The sequence below is a fragment of the Pleurodeles waltl genome, chromosome 11 (assembly GCF_031143425.1).
Source record: "Pleurodeles waltl isolate 20211129_DDA chromosome 11, aPleWal1.hap1.20221129, whole genome shotgun sequence".
Classification (NCBI taxonomy): domain Eukaryota; kingdom Metazoa; phylum Chordata; class Amphibia; order Caudata; family Salamandridae; genus Pleurodeles; species Pleurodeles waltl.
Genome location: NC_090450.1, coordinates 352,747,049 through 352,769,216, shown reverse-complemented (window position 1 = coordinate 352,769,216; position 22,168 = coordinate 352,747,049). Strand labels below are relative to the sequence as shown.

Here is a 22,168-nt window from a genome sequence, read left to right as displayed (position 1 = left end):
TAAAGCCGCGGTCGGACCGGCAACACGGCCGCCCCATTGAATCCGAGGGGATTCCGACCCCCCCTACCGCCATCCAGATCCCGGCGGTCCGACCGCCGGGAACCGGATGGCGGTAGGGGGGGGTCGCGGGGCCCCTGGGGGCCCCTGCAGTGCCCATGCCACTGGCATGGGCATTGCAGGGGCCCCCGTAAGAGGGCCCCTACAAGTATTTCACTGTCTGCTTGGCAGACAGTGAAATACGCGACGGGTGCAACTGCAACCGTCGCACAGCTTCCACTCCGCCGGCTCGATTCCGAGCCGGCTTCATCGTGGAAGCCTCTTTCCCGCTGGGCTGGCGGGCGGCCTGAAGGCGGCCGCCCGCCAGCCCAGCGGGAATGTCAGAATTACCGCCGCGGTCTTTCGACCGCGGAACGGTAACCTGACGGCGGGACTTTGGCGGGCGGCCTCCGCCGCCCGCCAAGGTCAGAATGAGGGCCTAAGTCTCCTTTTTCAACTATGTGTTTTTTTTTTTAAAGTTTTTTTTTTATTTGTGGTTTTAAACACTTCCACATACAAAAAAGCAATTGCATCCATTTACAGTATATATTGACAAATACCACAGAGTCATGCATTTCCAATAGCTGCCCAAATAGCCCGAACAGGGGGTCTCCACATTGCTATGATGTTAAATATCCAGGCCCATACCACCACATATCCAATCATTTCCGCCCATTTAAGTATGGGCTCACACGCCCTCCGGCTCACCAGTTTCTTTACCAACCAAATATCGCTTTTAAATGTCCAAGTGCTTTGCAGGCCTATTAGTTGGGGGGGGCAGTTTACTATAGATATCTGTTTGTGTGTTACAATACACCATATCTCTATGCCATTCTTCCACTGCTGGCACCGGACCCGATCCCAGTGCGTGGCAATGTGACGTTTGGCTACCAGTAATCCAATAGCCACCAACCGTCTAATCGATTTTGGTAAGTCTCTATCCCAACCTAGGAGCACCAATATTGGTTTGTGACTGACCTTTTGTCCACCTATTTCTTCCAGTTCCCTGAACACTGACCCCCAAAAGTGCTGCACTCCAGCACAGGCCCAGGACATTTGAAAAAAGCCTGCTTGGTCCTCGCCACACATGGGACAATTAGCACTGATGCGTAATCCATATATATATAGAGTCTGAGGAGAGTGTAATATGCTGTCTAAGTACTTAAAGTGTATCAGACGATGCCGGCCCTTCAGAGAGATTGTATGAGTCAAAGAACAGCAGTAGTGCCACTGGTCATCTGTTAGCTGTAACCCCAAATCCCCCTGCCACTCAAGCCTTGCTTTCCTCAGCTCATGTATATGCGTCTTCTGTATGTGTGCATATAGACAGGACACCAATCGCCAGGGTTAGTCATTCGTTACTACCACAGACAAGGCCTGCATATCTGGGGGCTCCCGCATATCCTCCAACAAGAGCGCTGCCATAGCGTGCCTTACCGCCCTATAGTACTGCTACCGGAGCAATGCAGTCGGCCCATTAGCCCGCTTTTCTAACAGTTCCCATGTTTTCATAACCCCCTCCTCAAACAAATCCCCTATGGTGGTGATATTCAGAGTGCGCATAGCCTGTGTTAAACTTTTATCATGCCATAACTCAAACCAAGCACACCACTCCAAGGGCACATGTGGAGAGTACAGCAGGGCCTGTCCTTGTCTATATAGCAGTCTTTGCCAGGCCCCCGTAGTGGAGTTCAGAGACGCAAACACTCCATAGCGCCTATTCTGAATATGAAATATTCTACTCTGCAACAGTACCGGGGATGCTAGTTCACGCTCTATTTTTAGGAATAGATTGTCACAGGACCCGTGGATCCAGGTATGAACAACTGCAGCGTGGGCAACCATATAGTAGGTCTCCATGTCTGGGGCATTAAGGCCTCCCAGCTTGTAGGGAAGAGTCAGGGTGCACCATTTTACTCACAGCTGTTTACCTGCCCACGCTAATTTGATAAGTAACACTCTCAAAGCAGTGAAATATGCCTTTGGCAGCAACATAGGGACGTTCTGAAAAAGGAACAAAAACCGAGGGAGCACCACCATTTTCATGAGAGCTATGCAGCCCATCAAAGACAGCGGGAGTCTGAACCACGTCACCTGCTAGTGTCTTGAGTGCAGTGTCAAAATTATCAGCTGCCACTACTTTGGGATCCGTATGGACTCTAACACCCAGGTACCAAACCAAACTTACCTCCCACCTGAGAGGGAACCCCACATCTACCTGTACAGTCACCGGTATCAGGGGGAACATAATGGATTTGCTACAGTTGACCTTAAGACCAGAGAATGTGCCATACCTCGCAATTTCCCAGAAAACCGGAGCAACGCTGCGGATCCTTGCTATGTAATAATGTGTTGTCCGCATAAGCAGAGAGCACAAGAGTATGATTCTGAAAGCGGAGGCCACAATGCCTCTGCTATTCTCTCAAGGCACACACCAGGGCTCATCCACAAGCCCATTCAAAAGGGCCGAAAATGGGCACCCCTGCCTGGTGCCTCTAGTGATTTGAAAAGCATCAGTCGCTATCCCGTTGACTCTTAGCCTGGCTGATGGTTCCCCATATAGTGTTGACACTAGACGCAGAAAAATATCTCCTACTCCGAATTGCTGTAATACTGCCCTCATGAAGCACTACTCCACTGAATCAAATGCCTTTTCAATGTCCAGAAAATCCGCAACTGCCCTCAGCTCTGACTTTATATTCTGTTGTGTTCCAAACAACGTGCGGAGGTTCATAGTAAGACTATGGCCCTGAACAAACCCCGATTATTCCGGCCGGAACATCCTCGGCATCAATTAGGCCAAGCGATCCGCCAGAATCTTAGCATAGATTTTAACATTCACATTTAGTCATGACAACGGTCGGTAAGATGAGCATTGCGTCGCGGGCTTACCCGGCTTAAGCAGTGTGATCAGCATCGCCACGCGCATCGATGGGGGCATAAGCCCACCCTCCACCATCTCCTCATAAACCTCCTTCAGGTGCGGGAACAATAGGTCTTTGTAGGCTTTATAGAACCGCACGGTGAGCCCATCAGGGCTTGGGGCTTTACCTTCTGCCAAGCACCCCATTGCCCTGTCCATCTCCTCTAGGGTCAAAGGAGCCATAAGAGATTCCCTATACGTGTCTGTCAACCGCAGCATATCAACATGTACAAGGTAATCCATCAGCGCCTCACGATCCTGGGCAACCCTGGAGGTGTAGAGAGACTATAATAGTCGCAGAACCTGCCTGCTATAAGTACTGGTTCTTGAATCTCACTTCCATCCTCAGCCTGCACTGCTATAATCATGTTTTTTTCTCTATTAGGACGGATCACATTTGCCTACACTGAATTCGGTCTCTCACCCTCCCCATCCGTACGAGCTGTGGCATATTTCCCCAAATGTTGAATCTCCATGGGAGCTGTGTCTTGAAACTCTCAATCAATTTAGCGTGTATGTTACCCAGGGTCCGGCTGTTAGCCCCATGCATATGCTTCTGCTCCAGTTGCACAAGTTCCTTTTCCAGTGAGCTTAGACGTCCCCTAATTGACCTCAGAACCCCAGCATGTTTGGCAATGGTGACACCTCTGATATACATCTTAAAGGTCTCCCACACCGTGCACACACTGGCCTCCGAACCCTTATTAATCTGAAAAAGCTCTCTAATCGCTGTGGCTAGCACTTCCCGAAAGACTGAATTTAGCAGCGAGTAGGGGGGGAACCTCCACGAGAACGGAGGAACTAGTCGTGTGCCTAAAGACATTGTCGATGGGACTGGTGAATGGTCAGAGTACGTCCTTGGCCAAGGAGCCTCTGATTGCAAACTGCTTAACAGACTCCTGGCAACCAGCCACAAATCTGTACTTGTTTCCAAGTTGTGCGCAGCTGAGTAATGTGTGTATCCACCCCCGTCTGGGTGTCTATCCCACCATATATCCACCAACCCCAGCTCAGATGCCACCTCTGTCACTGCTCTAGCTGCGGCCGCTGGCCTATGGTTTCCTCCTCCCAATCTTTCAATTGTGGGATTCAATGTGCAGTTAAAGTCTCTCCCCCAGATCTGCGGCAGTCCTCCACCCCCCCCCCAGGAACCCGCCTTGGCAGCTAAATCAGAATTGAGGATTATCGAAATTTGGACCATATATGCTAACTACTAGAAACGGAGCAGCACTCCCACCAAACCGCGCCACAATATATCTTCCTCCCGGATCCACCACGACCTCCCGGAGGCTAACACCGGAGGACCGCGAAGCCCAGATCAATACACCCCGCACGTGAGAGGTGAAACCTGCTGCCAAGAACTGCCCCTGTAGTCTTCTAGGGGTGAGCATGGGGATGCCCGGTGCCAAGTGCGTCTCCTGCAAGATAGCGAGATCCACCTTGTGTATGTGTAAGTAGGCCACAACCTTACGCACCTTCCGAGCATCATTTAGACCTCTTACATTCCACGGAACCAGTCGGAACCTGCCAAGGTACTCGCATCGGTGTGGACACGAATGGTTATGTGTCATTAACTACTGTATAAACACAACTCCGTGTCTGCCCTACCTTGTCCATGCGTCTGCAATTGCTTAGCTTAATACATACAGCACAGAACCAACAGTTAAAGCCCAAAACTCCCCCCAAATCCCACCGCCCACCCACAGCAGGCAATACCTCAACCCACCTAGCTGACATCTAACTCCCCACCCACCCTTCCTCCCCTACTAAAGAAGAACTACCCCTTCTTGCATCACGCTCAGGTGGATGTTGCCCAGCCACTTTGTACCTCTCCTATGCGCCGGCTACCTATAATTTTGTGATAAACAAACTATTGTGTATTAGAATGATTTGTGTCACGAAAAAAAAAACAATCATTGTCATATACTGCTAAATAACCAACTGCACTGACATTTTTTGGTAGTGTACCAATTCTGCAGCCCACCATCATCATTCAGTCAATCATGTAGAGCACAGCAGCATGGTCTCTGCCACAGTAGCACTATAAATGTTCCCCTCAGGCTATTAAATATATATGTATGATTCAAACGCCAATGGCCTAGGAATCAGTGTCTTCCATTCTGCGGCCTCCTCTATCTACTACTCTGCGTTTTACGAATTGAGCAAGCTTTTTGTGATCTGTGAAAAATAACAGCTTCCTGTCCACCTCCACCCTTAGTTTAGCTGGGTTAAGCATGCGATATTCCAAGTATAGTTCTCTTAGTTGTTTTTTCCCAGCGATGAACTGCCATCTTGCCCCCTGCACCTGCATTGTGAAGTCCGGGTAAAGCGAGATCGCCATGTCCTCATGTTGTAACGTCTTAGTTCCCTGGCCCAGTGCAAAGCTGCGTCTCGGTCCCTGTAGTTCAACAGCCTTGCTATAATGGGGCACCAAGGGGCACCCAGAGGCAGACGGGACGCCAAGGAGCGATGGGCCCTCTCCACCACAAAGAGATCAGAGAAGGTGGCTCGTCCTAGCAGCTGCACCAGCAAGCGTTCAATTAAGCCTTCCATGTTATCTATCGCAGTGGACTCTCCGACCCCCACTATGCGCAAGTTGTTCCTCCGGAATCTAACCTCCAAATCATCCACTTTAGTTTGTAAGGATCTTAATTCTTTACTCATCTTAGCATGACCAGTGGCCAGCTCTGCCTGACCATCCTCCACCTCGGATCCCCGCCTTTCCGATTGGTCAAGCCGCTCTGCATGCTTATCCAAGCGCTCAGTCATTCTGTCCATGCGGTAGAAGAGGGTATCTATTTTACCATCAATCTGGGTTAAGCTGTGCTTCATCACCACCAAGATTTGTCTCATGTCTTGTTCCTCTCCTGAGGACACACCAGATCCACCGCCAGGCCAGGCTCTGCACCATCACTCGCAGGGCCGCTTGACTTTGCGCCAGTCAAACTGCAGCTTGGCCTGGTTCTTGTCTGCCTTCCCATTGTGCGCACTCTGGGGGACATACAGTTTGCTCTGAGTTTTGGCGTTCAGCCACAAGGCACCCCCCACAGTCACTCCCAACAGAGTCTGCGAGTTGTAAACAATACTGTCCTCTGCAGGACGACCTCACCCACCCTCACAGGCTGCCCCACCGCCCATCTTTGTTGCTTTGTTCCAATCGGGTTGCCCAGCTTGGTCCATGCGGGTCCTCCAGGCCGCCGCCCGACACTTCACCATCCACTCAGGGGTATAACAAGTGCCTACGCACCTTGGTCTGTGGGGCAGCTAATGTTCGGCTCCAAAATCGCCCGTCTTGTTGAGTCAGATCACAGGGGCCAGAGACCGACCCCGCCCACTGGCCAATCCAACCGTCGCCCTCCGGGGCGAGCAGTCCGCTTCTCTCCACACTGTGCCCGGCCCAGTCCCGGCCAGGCCTTTCCTCAATGGGCCCCTCAAACACAGGGCTCGCGGCCCCAGCGGCGCGTCTCTCCAGCGGCGTGCTGTTCACAGGCCTCCGATGCACGCATTCCTCATCGCTGCCGCCTTAAGTCCGCTTCAGGCACCGGCCTCTTGTTGCAGCCAACACCAGGGCCGCCACCGCCTTTGAGTACCACCGCGACCCCAGCGTGCCCCAGCCAAACACCACAAATCCACCAGGGCCACCCGGCGGAGGGGTCGCCCAGCCATGCCTCGCCCTCCGGCACAACTACTTCAAGGCCTACCGAGGCCGCGGCCTGCCCTGCTCTAGTCAGAGAGCTCCGCTACGACCATTGTCGCAAACCACACCTCCGGAGCTCTATTGCCGCCAGCAGCAGTGCCATTGAGGGTTTTTTAGCTGGTTTGTTGTGCAGGATTTTTACCTGATTGGAAGGTGGCTGACAGAGCTCTTTTACACCGTGGCAATCTTGCGGCCAGACAAGCTCCGTCCCCCTTCACCCTGTGTTTAAAGTTTGTTTCCAGCACAAACTGAAAGCTGAAACCACAGAATTTAGGACAAATGAACTGCTTAGTAGTAAAATGCAAAACAGTAGTAAAAAAACTTCGTTTTTGATACAATTCTGCTTGTTCCTTAAAGCTGGTAAGATAGTGATCCTAGCACAGCAAACATTTTGTTGATGCCGCTTTTAGAAAAAGATTTTACTCTTTCTTGCATAGTACATTTTACTAAAATAGCCATATTTTCCTGATTCTCTCTAAACCATGAGTACCTTTAGAATCCTCATGAGGTTTGAAGGACACAAATTTAGCATGGATACCTTTTTATGGGAAACAGTTATGGAGCTTTTGGCATGAACTGCTACAAAATATGAAGAAGAGCTTAGCACCAGGGAGGGTTAATTACTGCAAGGTTAGTAAGCAAAAATATGAATGCATCTTCAGTGTGCACACTTCTGTGTTGTGCTTTACTGTGTGTATCAGCACCTTTTGAATATTTAGGTCTGTCTCCATATAATCACTCTGTGTTGTCTCACATTAGCTCTGTTATGTTCCAGATATGAATGAGTGTGCCATGCAGCCATGCCAAAATGGAGGCACCTGCATAGATGAGGTTGATGGTTTCAGATGCTTATGCTCCACAGGTTTCAGGGGCAGCACTTGTGATACAGGTAAGCACAGTTTCTTTAAAAACCATTGCCATAATATGAATCATTTGTATGTTTGCCAAACACATAATCTGTTTGATATGATTATATCTGATTGTAATGTCATTATTGCTCCTATGTCAGCATCTCAATAGAGGTAAAGTTGGCTTGTGGATAATTATGTGTATATATATATATATGGCTTTGCATGGTACTGAACATGTGACCTCTGGTCACTTCAGGGTGCTGGATTACACTCTGAGATAACTATACAATCTGGGTAATTCAGTGAATATTCGAATCACATGTGATAAAAGATGGCATTATAACTGTATACTTAACCTAAGAAGAAACATTATAAGAAGAAACATTCCTCAGACCTGATTGAACACATTGAGCCTAGGCTTCCACTAACCTGGTAAAGGTCCCAAGCTTAATGTCAGCAGTATTCTCTATAAGAATTCTGCAAACCGTACTCCATTCTTGGTCAGATTACTGTCTGATATCTTTTCACAAACTGCCTATAAGCAAAAAAACAACTTTTATTTTCCAAAAACTACACCATCCTTTCTAGAGGTTTAAACAGGGTGTCACTATTATCTTTCTGGAGTGCACTTGATTGACTACGGAGTTTTGCATCACCTTAACAATTGTCTGTATACTGTGTGGGAAATTAAAATTAAAGCAATGATCTCCTTCTGCTTAGTTACACCAGTTTGTAAGACGAAATAGAGATCAGGTACAAAAGCAACAAACTAATTGTTAAATGTTTGAATGCCAGCTCTGGAAAGGTTGGAGCCCAAGTTATAATTGAAGCCTTACCAGGCGCATTCCATGATTTACCTAAGAGGATAACAGAGCACTATCAAACAAACTAAGAGCCACCATATCACTAAAGTTCCAGAAATAGTACACACAACCTAAAAACTCTCCAAAAGTCTTGAAGAACACATACATAGCATTGACTCAATACAATGAGGCCCTCGTGACTTTCTCCTCATCTACATTTACGAAGATCCAGCAAAGCATGAATTAGAATAAAGAAATCTTACCATTCCCCAAAATACCATCACTTATAGTCCTAACGTCCTTCACCATTTTCTGTCTGCTGATGCTACAAAGGTGAAGGAAGCAGTATTGGAAAAGAAGATTCTCCAAGCTAATACAGAGAAAATATTAGATTTGATAAAGTACAGAGTTGGCTATTATATGCAGCATCTCTTATTGAAATCTCTTTCAGTAGCAACAAAGAAAACATTCTGACATGCTAGTGATGTTACCCCAGGGAAAAAATGTCATGACCTATAATTCTATTCCTTTTATGATTCAAGGAAAACTAGTGGCCATGCTCCCAACATAAATCAGCAGGCGGAAGAAGGTGTTGGAAAAGGGCTAGCCGTGTTCTTTGAGGAGGCAAGGAACAGGGCTAGAACCTCCTCTCCTATGAAACTGAAGAGAGATGGGAAATAAGGAGGAGATGATGTTGATGTAATGGATTGAGGGTCTTCCCCCTTCCAACAAGCAGTGACTGGTTCTTGACACCTCCTAAAATGACACTTAATAAAGATAGGGGCGCGCTACGTAACTTGTGTGGGATTACACATTCCAGACTCCCCTCGGCCCCAGGAGGCAGCCATTTTGGGGACCAGCTGCTCTCACTAAGAGCCCACCAACGAGCGCTATAAAGCGCAGCCAGATCTTCGCAGTGCGGGACATGCCAAGGCTGGACTGGGCCCATTCTCCTGGTTTTTCTGTTCATTTTCTCTTCTATGTTTTTATGCATAGATTTTGAATGCTGACTCGTATAGTATAGAAAGTGGTGATAAATAAGGATTGTTATAGGGCTATAACAAGCTTATGTCCATTGGTAGCGATCTATATTAGACAAGAAAGCAGATATGGACAAGAAGAGGGTACCCTGCAGTAAAACCCTACTAGGGCGCAATTCCACAACCATTGATTTGTTTTTGGCTCGAGCAGTTAGTGTTGTCTATTAGGAGATTGATTTGGCAGAGAGGCTTTGTCTTTGGGTTACGCAGGTTCACCCCATACTGATATATTAGAGAGACGCCTGATGTAGAAACTGAGATAGGAGAGCAGGCTATTAGCGCCTTAAATGGCTCTTCCCCTGTAATTAGTTCAGATGCCCCTTTGGTCAGTAGTAGGGTACTTAATTCCCATGTGGGGCGCCCAAACCGATCTATAACTACAGCCTCACCTGCCATTAAGCGTAAGAGGAAAACTATTGATGCTCTCTCACCTCCTGTAGGAGAGCCAACTGCATGAGTGCCTGGTGATATAGCCAATCAGGGTATGGTACAAATACTGGATTGGGATATAGTTGCCCAAAGTTCAGAATTTCTTTGAACAAGTGTCTAACCCCTCTGAGAGATAGATTGGGGAAATTAGAAGTAGCAATAGAGAAAATCTTAGGGTTATGTGAGAGTCAACAAAGACTGTCACCAAGGGGCCCTTTAGAGATTACAAACAATCCTGAGAAGACCCTCTCAGGACACTCTTCTTTATTGAATGTTCTTCCCCCTGTAAATACCAGACAGACAAAGATGTCAGGAAGTAATCCACAGTACCCTGGCCTTTCTTTGCATGATAAGCTACCTGCACCCATTTTAGCTACTATAGGTAATTTATCTGCTCCCAACATGTCTTCAGTTGTCCCTGATGCGGAGCTACAAGAATCTTTCGCTGTAGTATCACCCCTATACTTACCAGTGAGTAATCTTCCTCCTGCTTGCTGTCCATATGTTGTTGTTCTGGCTGGTGTCCCTTCTGTGATAAACCCACATTTAGAATCTACCTCTCAACTACAAAACAAGGTCTGTTATTTATTAGTTAATCATTTTAATTTTGATATCCATGATTATGCTAATATCTTGCTGACACGACTTGTTGCTTAGATCGGTCCCTCTGGTAGATGTATCCCTGGTGACTGCATTATCGTTAACTTTAGGTATCCATACCTGGCAAAGAAAATTCTCTCCCAGCCCTCTTAGACTCCTGGCAATTTGGGTAAAATTTGTTTTTTACCTCTTGACTTTTTTTTATAGAACACACAACCACTGAAAGCCCATGACTCCTTCCTTGCCTTGTCTAGCACAGCCCCCCTTTATTGCTTCCAGAGTTATGTGTAAAAACTGTTATGCTTCACTGGCAGATGTTAATGAGATTCCTCCCTTGACTTTCCTAGCACAGCCCTCTTTAGGTGTTTCCAGTGTTAAGTGTGATAACCGTTTTGGCCTATTGGTAGATCTTAACGAGATAGACTGACAGTATAGGGGCCTGCAAATAGTAGCTCCATGTGTCTGAGATATGGAATCGGATGGGGATGTCCGATTCTTATCACAGCGTGTTCTCACACCATGGCCAGCCTGCTTTAGAACGGGTCTCTTCCATCACTCCTGTGCCTGTGTCAAATACCTTACCTGGAGAAAGGGGCCAAGGAAGTGTGATGTGTTGTAACAGCCAGGTTAGGACTAGTCAGTTTTCCCTGCTAAGCTGGAATGTGGCAGGCTTGAGAAGTAAAACTGCCAACCTAGAGTGGATTTGCTTTATTGAAGGTTATGATTTTATTGCATTCTAAGAAACTTGGAATACCACTTCTGTAGTTTTAAATGTTTTTTCTTGTTATTCTTGCCCTGCTGAAGCTGCCTAATTCAGAAGAACTTGTGGCGGTCTTGCTATCTGGGTAAAATTAGTATAATAATTTCTGTTACTGTTATAGATACAGGCAGTTCTGCCTATCAGGCCTTACTTATTAGAGACAATAAGCGAGTGTTAAGCTTATATTTAGTAAATGTTTATAACAACTTTTCCCATACTTACAGTGACCTGTTTGAGGAGCTATTTAGCTTTCTTAGAAGCCTAAAGCTTTCTGGGAAGAGTATCACTCAACAGCCAAGCATTTTCATTTGTGGTGATTTTAACGCTAAAATGGGCATTGACAATTCAGATTTTGGACTGAGTAGTAAGGTCACGGAAGTAGTGCCCTGTGATGCAAGAGGATTGTATCTGCGGAGTCTAGTAGCTCAATATGATTTGACAGATGTAGTTCATTTCTTTTCAAGGCCTTGGATCAGATAAGCCAACATAGAAGGAGGGGGTCATGGTTCTGTCATTAATTATATATTTGCTACAAAAAAATGCCTTCAGTGGTGTAAAAATAGCATGGTATTATAAATTTTATGGAGTGATCATAATGTCATCCATTTAGATGTTTGCTTTCCCTTGAATAAGGAAGCCAATCCAAAAGTGTCTGATGGCATTAATAAACATACGATGAATGGCTTAAGGGTAGTGTGGCACTTAAAAGACCCTATAGCAACAATAACGGGCCTTTTTAAGAGATAATCATTTGATTATTTTGAGTTGCTAGAGGAAGGTTCTGCGGCTGAGTTGTTCCAGTGCTATATGCTACTGTGCGAAGCAGTCAAGAATATGTTATCACAACCTTTTAAACCAGAATTAAATAGTCCTCGTTGGCAAAGTGTCCCATTGCCAGTCGCCGTTTGAGGTCAGCGTTAGTGAAGCTCCCCAGAGACAAAAAAGTGGTTCAGGAGGCAAGAAGCTTTTATAATGCGGGCATAAATGAAAGGAAGCAATTTTTATTTAATAAGGACTGGGAAATGTTGGAACAGGCTGCTGCTGAAAAGTAATAATAAGGTGTTCTGAGAGAAAGTCAACAGCCTCTATCAAAGGGACGTGCTACAAACCAACCATTTAAGCAGTTTTATTTTAGGTCATGATTGGGTAATACACTTTAAAAATGTTTACTCACAGGTAGCCGATAGAGAGTCAGAGACTGTATTGCGGAAGACACTTGCATCTGCTGGTCCCCAGTAAGTAACAGTCCAGGAGGTTGAGACAGCTATTGTTTCAACTGCAGGAGGAAAGGCTCCAGGCCGGAATGGGATCCTTATGGATCTTTTTAGATGTCATCCGGGTTTCTGGGGACCTCTACTCATGAATCTATTCAACAATTCTTTGAGCAATAAGATACCTGAGTCATGGTCGCTCTCCACAATTGTCCCAATTTTTATAAAAGGAGACATGGGATCACCTAAATGTTACAGGCCCATTTCTTTAATTGACAGTGCTGTTAAAATAATAGGAGGAGTCATTTTTATTCATTTGCAGGCCTGGACCACAGAGAACAAAGTACTGTCTCCCTGCCGATATGGTTTTCGACCAGGTCTTGGAACTGTAGAGCAGTGCTTGAATCTATATCTTATTATAAGCAAATATACTGTCGCTAAGCATTGCCCAATGTATCTGCCACTTATGGATCGGTCTACTGCTTTTGTCAGGGTAAATAGAAGTAAGCTTTGGATGATGTTAATCAATTTAGGAGTGGATGTCGAAATTGTGAATTTCCTCTATGGTTTTCATGACAATTTAGATGCAAGGGTGCGTTATAACCGGCAGAGTGAACTAATGGACACCTTTCTTTAGAAAGTGGTGTCCGACAGGGGTGTGCCCTAGCACCTCTCCTTTTTGTTATTTATATAAATAATTTAAATGCATGCCTCTCTAGCTCTGCACAGGATGTACTGATAATTGCATATCTCCTGGTCCCGGCTCTGTTGTATGCCGACAATGCGGTTTTGTTGGCTAGAACGCCGCGCACCTTACGAAGCTTAGTTGATGCTTTTGTGACTTTTATGCATAATCTAGACATGACCACCAATTTTAATAAATCACATATTATGACTATTGGTCATGGAAAAAGATCAGCAGTGGCTTTGAGAGTGGAGTAAAAATCCCTCAGAGCTGCCAGGAATTTTTGTTATCTGGGATTGGATTTCACTACAAATAATTCCTGGTCAAATCAAGTACCTATAGCTCACCGGAAATTGGGTAGATCTGCTGATTCTCTACTTAATTTAGTAAGGAAAGATGGAATGTCCACGATCATACCATTTATGAAAATCTACAAAATGCAATGTATACGGACTGCGATTTATGGTGCTGGAGTATGGGGATATCAAAACTCCACAACGGTTCAGGTGGAAGAAAATAGAATTGCAAGGTGTCTACTGAATCTTCCACCTTCGATTGCCGTTTCATCTTACACTCTGAACTGAACACAGAATACATTACGGATGTGATAAAGCGGGCTCCTCTCCTGCTCTGGGTTAGCGTGTGGTGCAATAATAAGGCGAGCCTTAATAGGGAAATAATTAGGAATTGTTTGAAATTGGATAAAGGGCCCACTATTCCTTGGCTAAAGTACATAGCTAATTATCGAGTTTAATGAAAGTTGTATGTATATAGAACTCACTAGATGACCTTTTAATAGAGATCTAGCTATCAGAAATATATTTTAAGTGTTGGTTAGGCTGCAGTTTGAGGCCTACTGAACAAATAACAAAACTGTAATTTGTATGCTTTTTAACTGACTATTTATGTTTTGTATACTTTTATGGTTTTTGATAAGCCTAACAAAGTTATTTTTACTTGACTTGACTAATAAAGATAGGTTTAAACAATTACTAACCAAAGTATAAAACATGGTTAAGTGATTCATATCTGCACAAAACCTACAGCTAACTTCCTTCCATCCAGCACGGAATTCCAGTGATAAAATAAGATGGAATCTAAATCTGTCTCAATTACATTTCCTTGATTCCCCTAGTACAGTGCCAGCCAAGGTTCCATAATCGCTTATGTGCCTGTATCTGGAAGGCGAGGATATTTTTTATATGGCTTTAAGTTTTGATATCACTTATAGAGTGCAGCCTTGATTGATGTGTCTAACTATGAGTGAATGAAGGAATCTCTAATCAGGCAGTTTCGACTGAAGTCACAACAGTATCTTCAGCAATTCAAAGACAGCATATGGTGTTCAGCTTTTGACTTGGATTCATGGCATATTGCGTGATTGAAATGAGGGATACAGGTGCTTCTAGGACTGTGGTTAGCAAGAAGTATCTCAAACCCCAGGAGATTCTTCCTGGTGCCAACTGCATAAGCTTGGAAGCCAATGGGGATGACATTGAGTAACTGATTTGCTGATTTGTGGTACAAATCAAGGGCAAGTAGCCGTGGTTAGTGTAGGGCTGAGTGAGACAGAAACAAAGTGCTGTATGTCCCTTAAACAATGTTCTTTTTGCCCAAGAGACATTCATACCAGAAGCTTTGATAGCTAGAATCACAACATAGGCTGCACGCAAGTCTCAGGTTGAGGATGAGAGTCGGTCCATCCCAAATGTACAAAGACCCTAAAATGCAAGTGAGCAGACCAGGGCAGTCCATCACCCATTCTTCAGATGGAGAGGAGGGTAAGACACTCGAAGCAGACCAGGTGTTGTAGTTAGTTCACTTCTAAGGCTGCAGGGATTGTTAGCTGCTGGAGGAGCTACTCAAAAGGAGTTCTGCCAGGTACAAGTTGAGTACCCTACACTTGTGAGAGTTCCATTTGAGCAGGAGGGAATTGACATAATGGACCCATTTGGCACCTCTCAGCAACAGGTATACCTTGGTTGTAGAGGTAATACTTCTGAAGTACACACCTGCAGAGGTGGGGCTAGGGCAGTCCTGGGGGAGCTGCTTATATCTTGTCCCATGCTAAACCAGGGGCCTCCAAAATGGGTCTCACCGGCCCTAGTACTCCACATCATGCAATACACAGTGCCCAACTATGATATAAGTGCTAGTCACTCACTGTACACAAATACACTTGACATTCACACATCATGTCTGTGCAAGGTTTATGGTTTCGTATAACAGCAGAGTTGTACATGAGAGAAGCCAGTAGGCTTACTTCTACTTGGCACAGCGAAAAAGGGCTGAATATATTAATGATCCAAAAAATCATGGTATGCTGCTACCACCCCTTAAAGTCATGTACCCAGGGCATAGACAGAATTTCAATGTCCACTATGAGGAATGCCTGTTGTTCCCCTCTAGACCAAGGAACAGGTTCTGGACCAAGCATTGCCAGGGAGGACCTAGGCCTGAACACATAGTGTAGGTTCACATGTCACCAGGGACCAAATAAAAATCAGAATACCAGTTTCACACACAGTCAGAAACTCAGAGCCTTGGTACACTCTCGTTTTCTGTGCAGAGGCCACTCTTTTTTTTTAAATGTATTTTGCTTTGACATTTCTCTCTGGGCTGCCTATGACTTAAAGAAGAGTGTTTCCTCTCATGTTGCCATTAAAATCTGATCACTTGGTCTTTGGTAGATTCATTCAATATTGTGAAAACACCAACTTGTCTCCAAAAGGTGTTATCATGCACATAGGGAGAAATTACATAAAGGTTCTATGACCAATTGGGTCACATTGTCAGCCAGTTCTGAACAACAAGAACATTACATTTCTTTGGAAAAAGAAAAAGGACTGGAAAAGTCACACTACTCATTGTAGAGTGTATCACAGTCACGCCTTTAAAGAGATAAACACCTTCATTTCATAAATCATGTATTATTTTGATGGGGACCTGGCTTCTACATTTGAAAGGAGTTTTTCAGTTAAAGGTTCATTTTACGGCCACAATGATTAATGCACACATGTTAGATTTCAATTATAAACAAGAGACAGTAACCTAGACACCATTTAATTATGGGCTGGTTTAATGCCACTTTGCATATTTATTGTCACTCTAATAACATCCTGATAATGTTATGAAGTAGAAACCTGAAGCAACAAAAACATGGTGGATCCAGAAGAGGACACATATGTACTCTCAGTTGTAATACATTATACTAAATAAATATAAGCATGGCAAAGCAGGAAGATGCAACATGTTTAAAAAGGGTACCAGAGGACATGGCCAAGATGGCGGACTGCTTCCTTCGCAGTGCTGAGTAAGGTCGGGGACAGAATCTGAAGTTCAGTGGCGGCCCCACTGTGAAAGCAGGTATGGTGACCCAATCTACAGCTTTGTGGGAGGCAAGATTGCTGCTGAGGCTCAGAGTGACCTGCCTACATACGGACTTGGACTGCCTGCAAGCCCGCAAGCCACTGTGACCTAGGGCACCTCCATTGTGATACAGTGGGCGCTCAGACCTCAACTCACCCAACTTGAAGGAGGTGTCCTTCTGCCAGTCCCTGGCTGCCCACACCACCACTGCCTGCCATGTGAACATCGGTGGCTGCCTACCTCTGGGGCTGCCTCAGGGCCCATGCTGCTTAGGGTTACAGCAGCCACTTCTTACGGAGGGCGGGAGATCCTTAGGCCCCTGAGATGAACTTTTAAATCCTGTGGCTGCTGACAAGCGCATTCACCGCCCCAGCAAAACTGGACTTCTCCTCACGGGACAACCTAGGTGCAAAGGATTCTCCCGAAACAGTATGGTGAACCATAGAAAAAAAAGGACCCCACACTGAAAGACTTGCTCTCCAAGGCGGCTGCGAAAAATACTGATTCCCCTAAAGATGCAGCCAACTCGGAACACCCGACCGTGCAGGTAGGGGCTGGCGCGGAGGACCTCCTAGCACCTGTTAGCAGACCGTTCATAGAGGCCATGTGTGACAAGCTCTGAGAGGTTATAGTGGCATTCCGGGATGATGTAGCCATAAACATAAAGGAAGTTAAAAAATGAGGTGGCAGAATTAAGACAACAGGTGGTGACTCTGGAGACAGGTGGAGGTTCCCGAGAGGAAGAAATAGAGAATCACAGACGAGAACTGATGGAACTACACAAACACAATATGAACTTGCACACCATCAAGAAGACCTTGAGGACAGATCATGCTGCTCCGACATTCTTATCAAAGGGACCACACTGCAAGCTGAAGGGGAGACTTAAAGAGCTATGTCATCTGCTTATTCCACTAGGACAAAACAAATATATTATGCAGGGAGTAACAAGGCAGGACATTTATTGGCTCACAAATCTAGAGTCCAAACACAGATGCACCAGATCTCTGAAATTTGTCAGGCAGGCTAAAGAGATATCTCCAGGGGAAACCCAGGGTTTTTTATCTCCAGCACCAGTTACACACTTCCCTGAGAATGAGGCTCTCACCATAGAAGCAGATTTCCACATAGATAAAGTCCTTGCTGCAATATCAAAACTCCAACCCTGCAAGGCCCCGGGATCTGAAGGCTTCACCCTGGGTTTCTATAAACACTTTGGGCTTGAACTCGCCCCTCTATTTGTCTGACTTTATAACTCAATTGGGGACTTGTGCTCACTCCCCCCCCCCCCCACCATATGAGAGGGGGTAATTACAGTTATACCAAAACCAGGGAAAGATCCAGTGCAGTGTACTTCTTACTGCCCCTTCTCTCTTTTGAATGTCAATGCTAAGCTATTCACAGGTGTCCGAGGCCATACATGCAAGGACTAACTGACCTAGATCAAGTTGGCTTCACCCCAGAAAAGGTTTGCAACGATAACACCAAGCGCCTCCTACATCTCAGGGTGCAGCGATTATTGACATGGGTATGGAGTAGCTATGCCACCCGAGCACCCAAGTGTGAGGCAATGGCACCTTATCTCGCCTCTCCACAATAATAGGAGAACCCAACAGGGCTGCCTTCTGTCCCCTATACTTTATGCACTATGTATGGAACCACTTGCGGATCGGAGAAGGGCAAACATGCTGATTAAAGGTATCCTCTTTAGTATACCGTAACATAAAATATCTCTGTATGACACTGACATAATGATCTCACAAACCCAACCCCATACTTCAATTCCAGCCCTTGTGGAAGAACTCAAGGCTTTCGGGAGAGAGACTCTGGCTTCAGAGTAAAAATTCAGAAAACTCAAGACCGTAACTTAACTATACCACAGAATAATCAGGCCCATCAAGAACAGCACCTTTCCTTTCCATGGGCCCATAAAGGGTTATTATAGCTGGAGCTCACATTGTGCACCCCTCTCAGAGAGAGAGGGGAGTGCATCTACTTATCTTTCCTAGACACCTAGTGCAAACATCTCCAGAGCTGGAGGAAATGGGGCCTATCACGGATGAGCATACTTGCTGCGGTAAAAATGACACTGTTACCCAAAATTCTGTATGTAATCTAGACACTCCCTTTAAGCCCACCCCCACACCTGCTAACCACTCTTCAGCATATGACAGAAACATAAATCTGAGAAGGCAGGAAACCCTGCATGGCCTTAAAGCAAGCATACCTACGTATAGCTAATGAAGGCCTTGGTGTTCCTCATCTCACACACTACTGTTTAGCTGTCCAACTTAGATACATGGTTGAATAGACCAGGACCCTTACTGAAAAACAATGGTTCTTTATCGATCAAGGCTATAGCGGGAATCTACATCTGGAAAGTTCACTGACTTCCCAAAAAATTGTCCAGCAGTTACATACATCTGCCCTAACACCAGAGCGACCATGGTGGCATGGGATAAGGTTATAGTCACAAAGGGACTGTCCTCCCCTATCTTTCCTCTCACCCCCATCATAGGGACTCTGCCATTCTCTCCAGCATACATGGACACAGAGTATTATGTTTTAGGCGGTCAATTACAAACAACTTGGAGATCTATTTTACCACATGGGGGTAAGAGGACTGTCTGCAGCTTCAGTCCAACTACGGCCTTCCTGAAAGTGAGTCCTGGTGTTATGCAGCAATAAAGCATACGTTTTCCCACCGGTCAATCCACCAACACTCCAGTAGGCTACTTTCAACATTTTATAAATAGCTGTTCACCAAGGCTGACGACAAGAACAAACTCTGTGACATCTACACCTTTCTGAACTCCCTTATAAACAACAGCAAATCCCCAGCTCAGAGACGGAGGGAAGCCAAACTAAAATGCACATTCACATCTAAGGAATGGTCCAGCATTCTCAAAAGGGCCCACACATTTTCAATTAGTGCTGCTGGTAAAGAATCCTTACTAAAAAAGGCATTGATCTTACACTTCAGACCAGCTTGACGCTCTGGAAGACTAACACCACAGGCACCTGTTGTCTTAAGTGTGGACAGTTAGGCACACTTACCCATCTCCTCTGGCGCTGCCCCAGACTCCAGTGATACCTGGAAGAGGTTCTCAGATGAGATTTTCGTGACCGAGATTCCCTGCTGGCCCAGCTGTACTCTGTCTGGGCTCCCTAATCCATTGACTTATCCACTGTGCTCTGACAAGGTAAAGGTGGTTACTGTGGCCCTATAGGTGGCACAACAAGTCCTTCTGTCTAACTGGGGCAAGGACACCATGCCAGCGCACTCGGACTGGCTACATAAACTATGAGACACATTGGCTATGGAGAGGATCACAGGTTCTGTGGAAGGGACACTGCCCCACTTTAATAGGATACGGGCACCTGCATCCAATTTCTAGCCCGTGACTTGCAAGAACATTTATGCCCAGTACATCTCAGGGTGCTTAGACTGACTGGAACTGAAGCCCAGGTGGATTAGCGAAATGAATGCAATAATGCTGGTGCAGGCAGCCAAATGAAGTACACTCGGAGCACCCGACGAGCTTACATCCACCTCCTGGTCAACCCAACCCACCCCTTCCTTTCCTCCCCGTGCATCCTGCCCCTCCCCTCTCTCCCGCCTCTATACCCTCATGCCTTCCCCACACCTACTTCTTCTTCCTCCACCTTTTGCTAACCCTCACCAGCCCATCGTCGTAGTTGAGATTATGTTACACAAAAAATGTATAAAGATATTTAAACTATGAAAAGGGCACCAGGTTTTCCCATCAGAAACAGAGATAGTTTTGGTGTATATAAATGCCAGACAAACTAAACCTGCATTTATTAATATTGCAATAACTGATTATGTTCCTCTTCTTGCTGTGAAATAGTAGTTTGGATGAGGAAAGGTTAATTTCTGCTTCCTGACAGGCCTACTCTTACAAGAGGTCCATCAACGAACCTGAGGATGTGGTGTAACACACAGGCAGAGGGAATGTGAGTTTCTTTGATCGAGTTTTATTTGAAACGGTGTTATATATAAACAACATCTTTTATGTATTTGTGCCTCTTCCTAAGGAAGGTTTAAAGCAGTGCTAAATGAACTGTATTTAAGACCTTCATTACAAGTTAAGTGGAGAGAAATTAACGCATGTTTGTGCGTTAGTGTTGCTCCATATGGTACATTTGTTTCCGCATGCAGAATTTTCGCATTTGGAAATATCAATCAGTAAGGTCGGTAGCTAGAAACACTCTGGGACAGCAACAAATACCACCTAAAAACTTCTCCTGCTCAAAGCAGGTGATCATTTTTTTAAAACAATAACACATACCAGTATCAATTTAAAACATGTATACAATTTATAATAATACTTAGATTTTACATAAAATACACTTATCATTTTCTGTGTCAGGAAGTACCGTTTGGAAAACGTAAATCTACATACAAACAATTGTAACACATCCACACTTACCTCTCAATCCCTATTGCTTTAGATATTAAAATAAAATACATTTTAGTTATAAAATGTATTCATAAATACACGTTGACATAAAATTCAACACTGGAATGGTTTATGTCAGTATTTCTTACAATATGATAATAATGAAATAGGTAATTAAATGAAATGTACAGCAGACATGCAATGCACATCTTTAAAAACGTTAAAATGCTGCTGACAGCCAATCAGTAATGTAACCTTAACGAATAAAACAGGTTAGTCCCACAAAATTAAGTATGTTAAACGTTTCTTTAAGTGACAGTAATTCATATTTTTAGTGGCCAATGTGTCAACCTGTTTTTTGCATTTGCAGACCTCTTATGAGGTCTGAGGGGGAAGGCCTGTTGTGAGGAGCGTGAGGGAGATGAGGCAGAAGGGAAGGTGAATGGCACGTTGTACTGCATGTGTTTTTTTACAAGATACTCTTACATTGATGTAATTCCACTTTGCTGTAAAGCAAGTGTGCGTTATTCAATTGCAGCCTACATTGTTACATGACTTTAAGAAATATTTTTTGTGAATGATTTTATTTTGTTAGTCATACGCCTAGTAGTTGGTCTGTTCACCCTTTCATCTGCCAGGTGCAGGACACGATGCTCTTGTACAGAACATAAGTCACAACACACCTGTCTTCAGTGTCTAAGTGCAGAACAAGAATCAGCCCACTGAATTTTCACATGCTCATCAAAGTTATGGTTGATTGTCGAAACACCACATTCCTGTATTATTGAAATTACTGTCTTTACTGCTGCTGGTCTTCTACTCGTTTCAACCATAGCTTCAGAATTGATGTTTGGAGTTGTGCAGGAGGTGGTACAGATGTGTCTGTTAGCTCTATCTTCTATGGTCCAGGTCTCAATGTCCGCATTATCAATGTCCATGGGATCCTGCAGTTCCAGTTCTTCACCAACCTGCTCTTGTTCATAGATGACATTATTCTCTGGTTGAATGCCCTCAACACATATGATGACCTCAGATAGGGTATTGGTGTTTGTTGGCACAGATACAGAGGGCTGTGTACTGGAGGCATCATTGCCACATGCTGCACTGCTTACCGAGGTGTTTGTTGTTGTCAATTTACTCATTCTTAATTGTACCACGGTGGAGGAGAGTGTGATACTGCTGACGTAGGTGATAGCAGTAGTGGTTACAATAGTCTGTGAGGATTTTCATGTTCTACTTTTCCGCCTTCTTGTCGGTGGTGGTTCATTGGTAATTAAGTGCCAACTGCAACAAAACAATATTGGGTACATGACATAAGTCTTACTTGGCTATGCACAGCT

General features: G+C 45.0%; 1 protein-coding gene across 1 annotated transcript in view; it reads left to right on the top strand.

The window, feature by feature from the left end:
* The window catches only part of SNED1 (sushi, nidogen and EGF like domains 1), a 2,603,997-nt gene that overhangs the window by 777,573 nt on the left and 1,804,256 nt on the right, over positions 1-22,168 (top strand). The window contains exon 6 of the mRNA XM_069213662.1: positions 7,432-7,545. Within this exon, the coding sequence (XP_069069763.1) occupies positions 7,432-7,545 (114 nt within the window). The remainder of the gene's footprint in view (positions 1-7,431; positions 7,546-22,168) is intronic.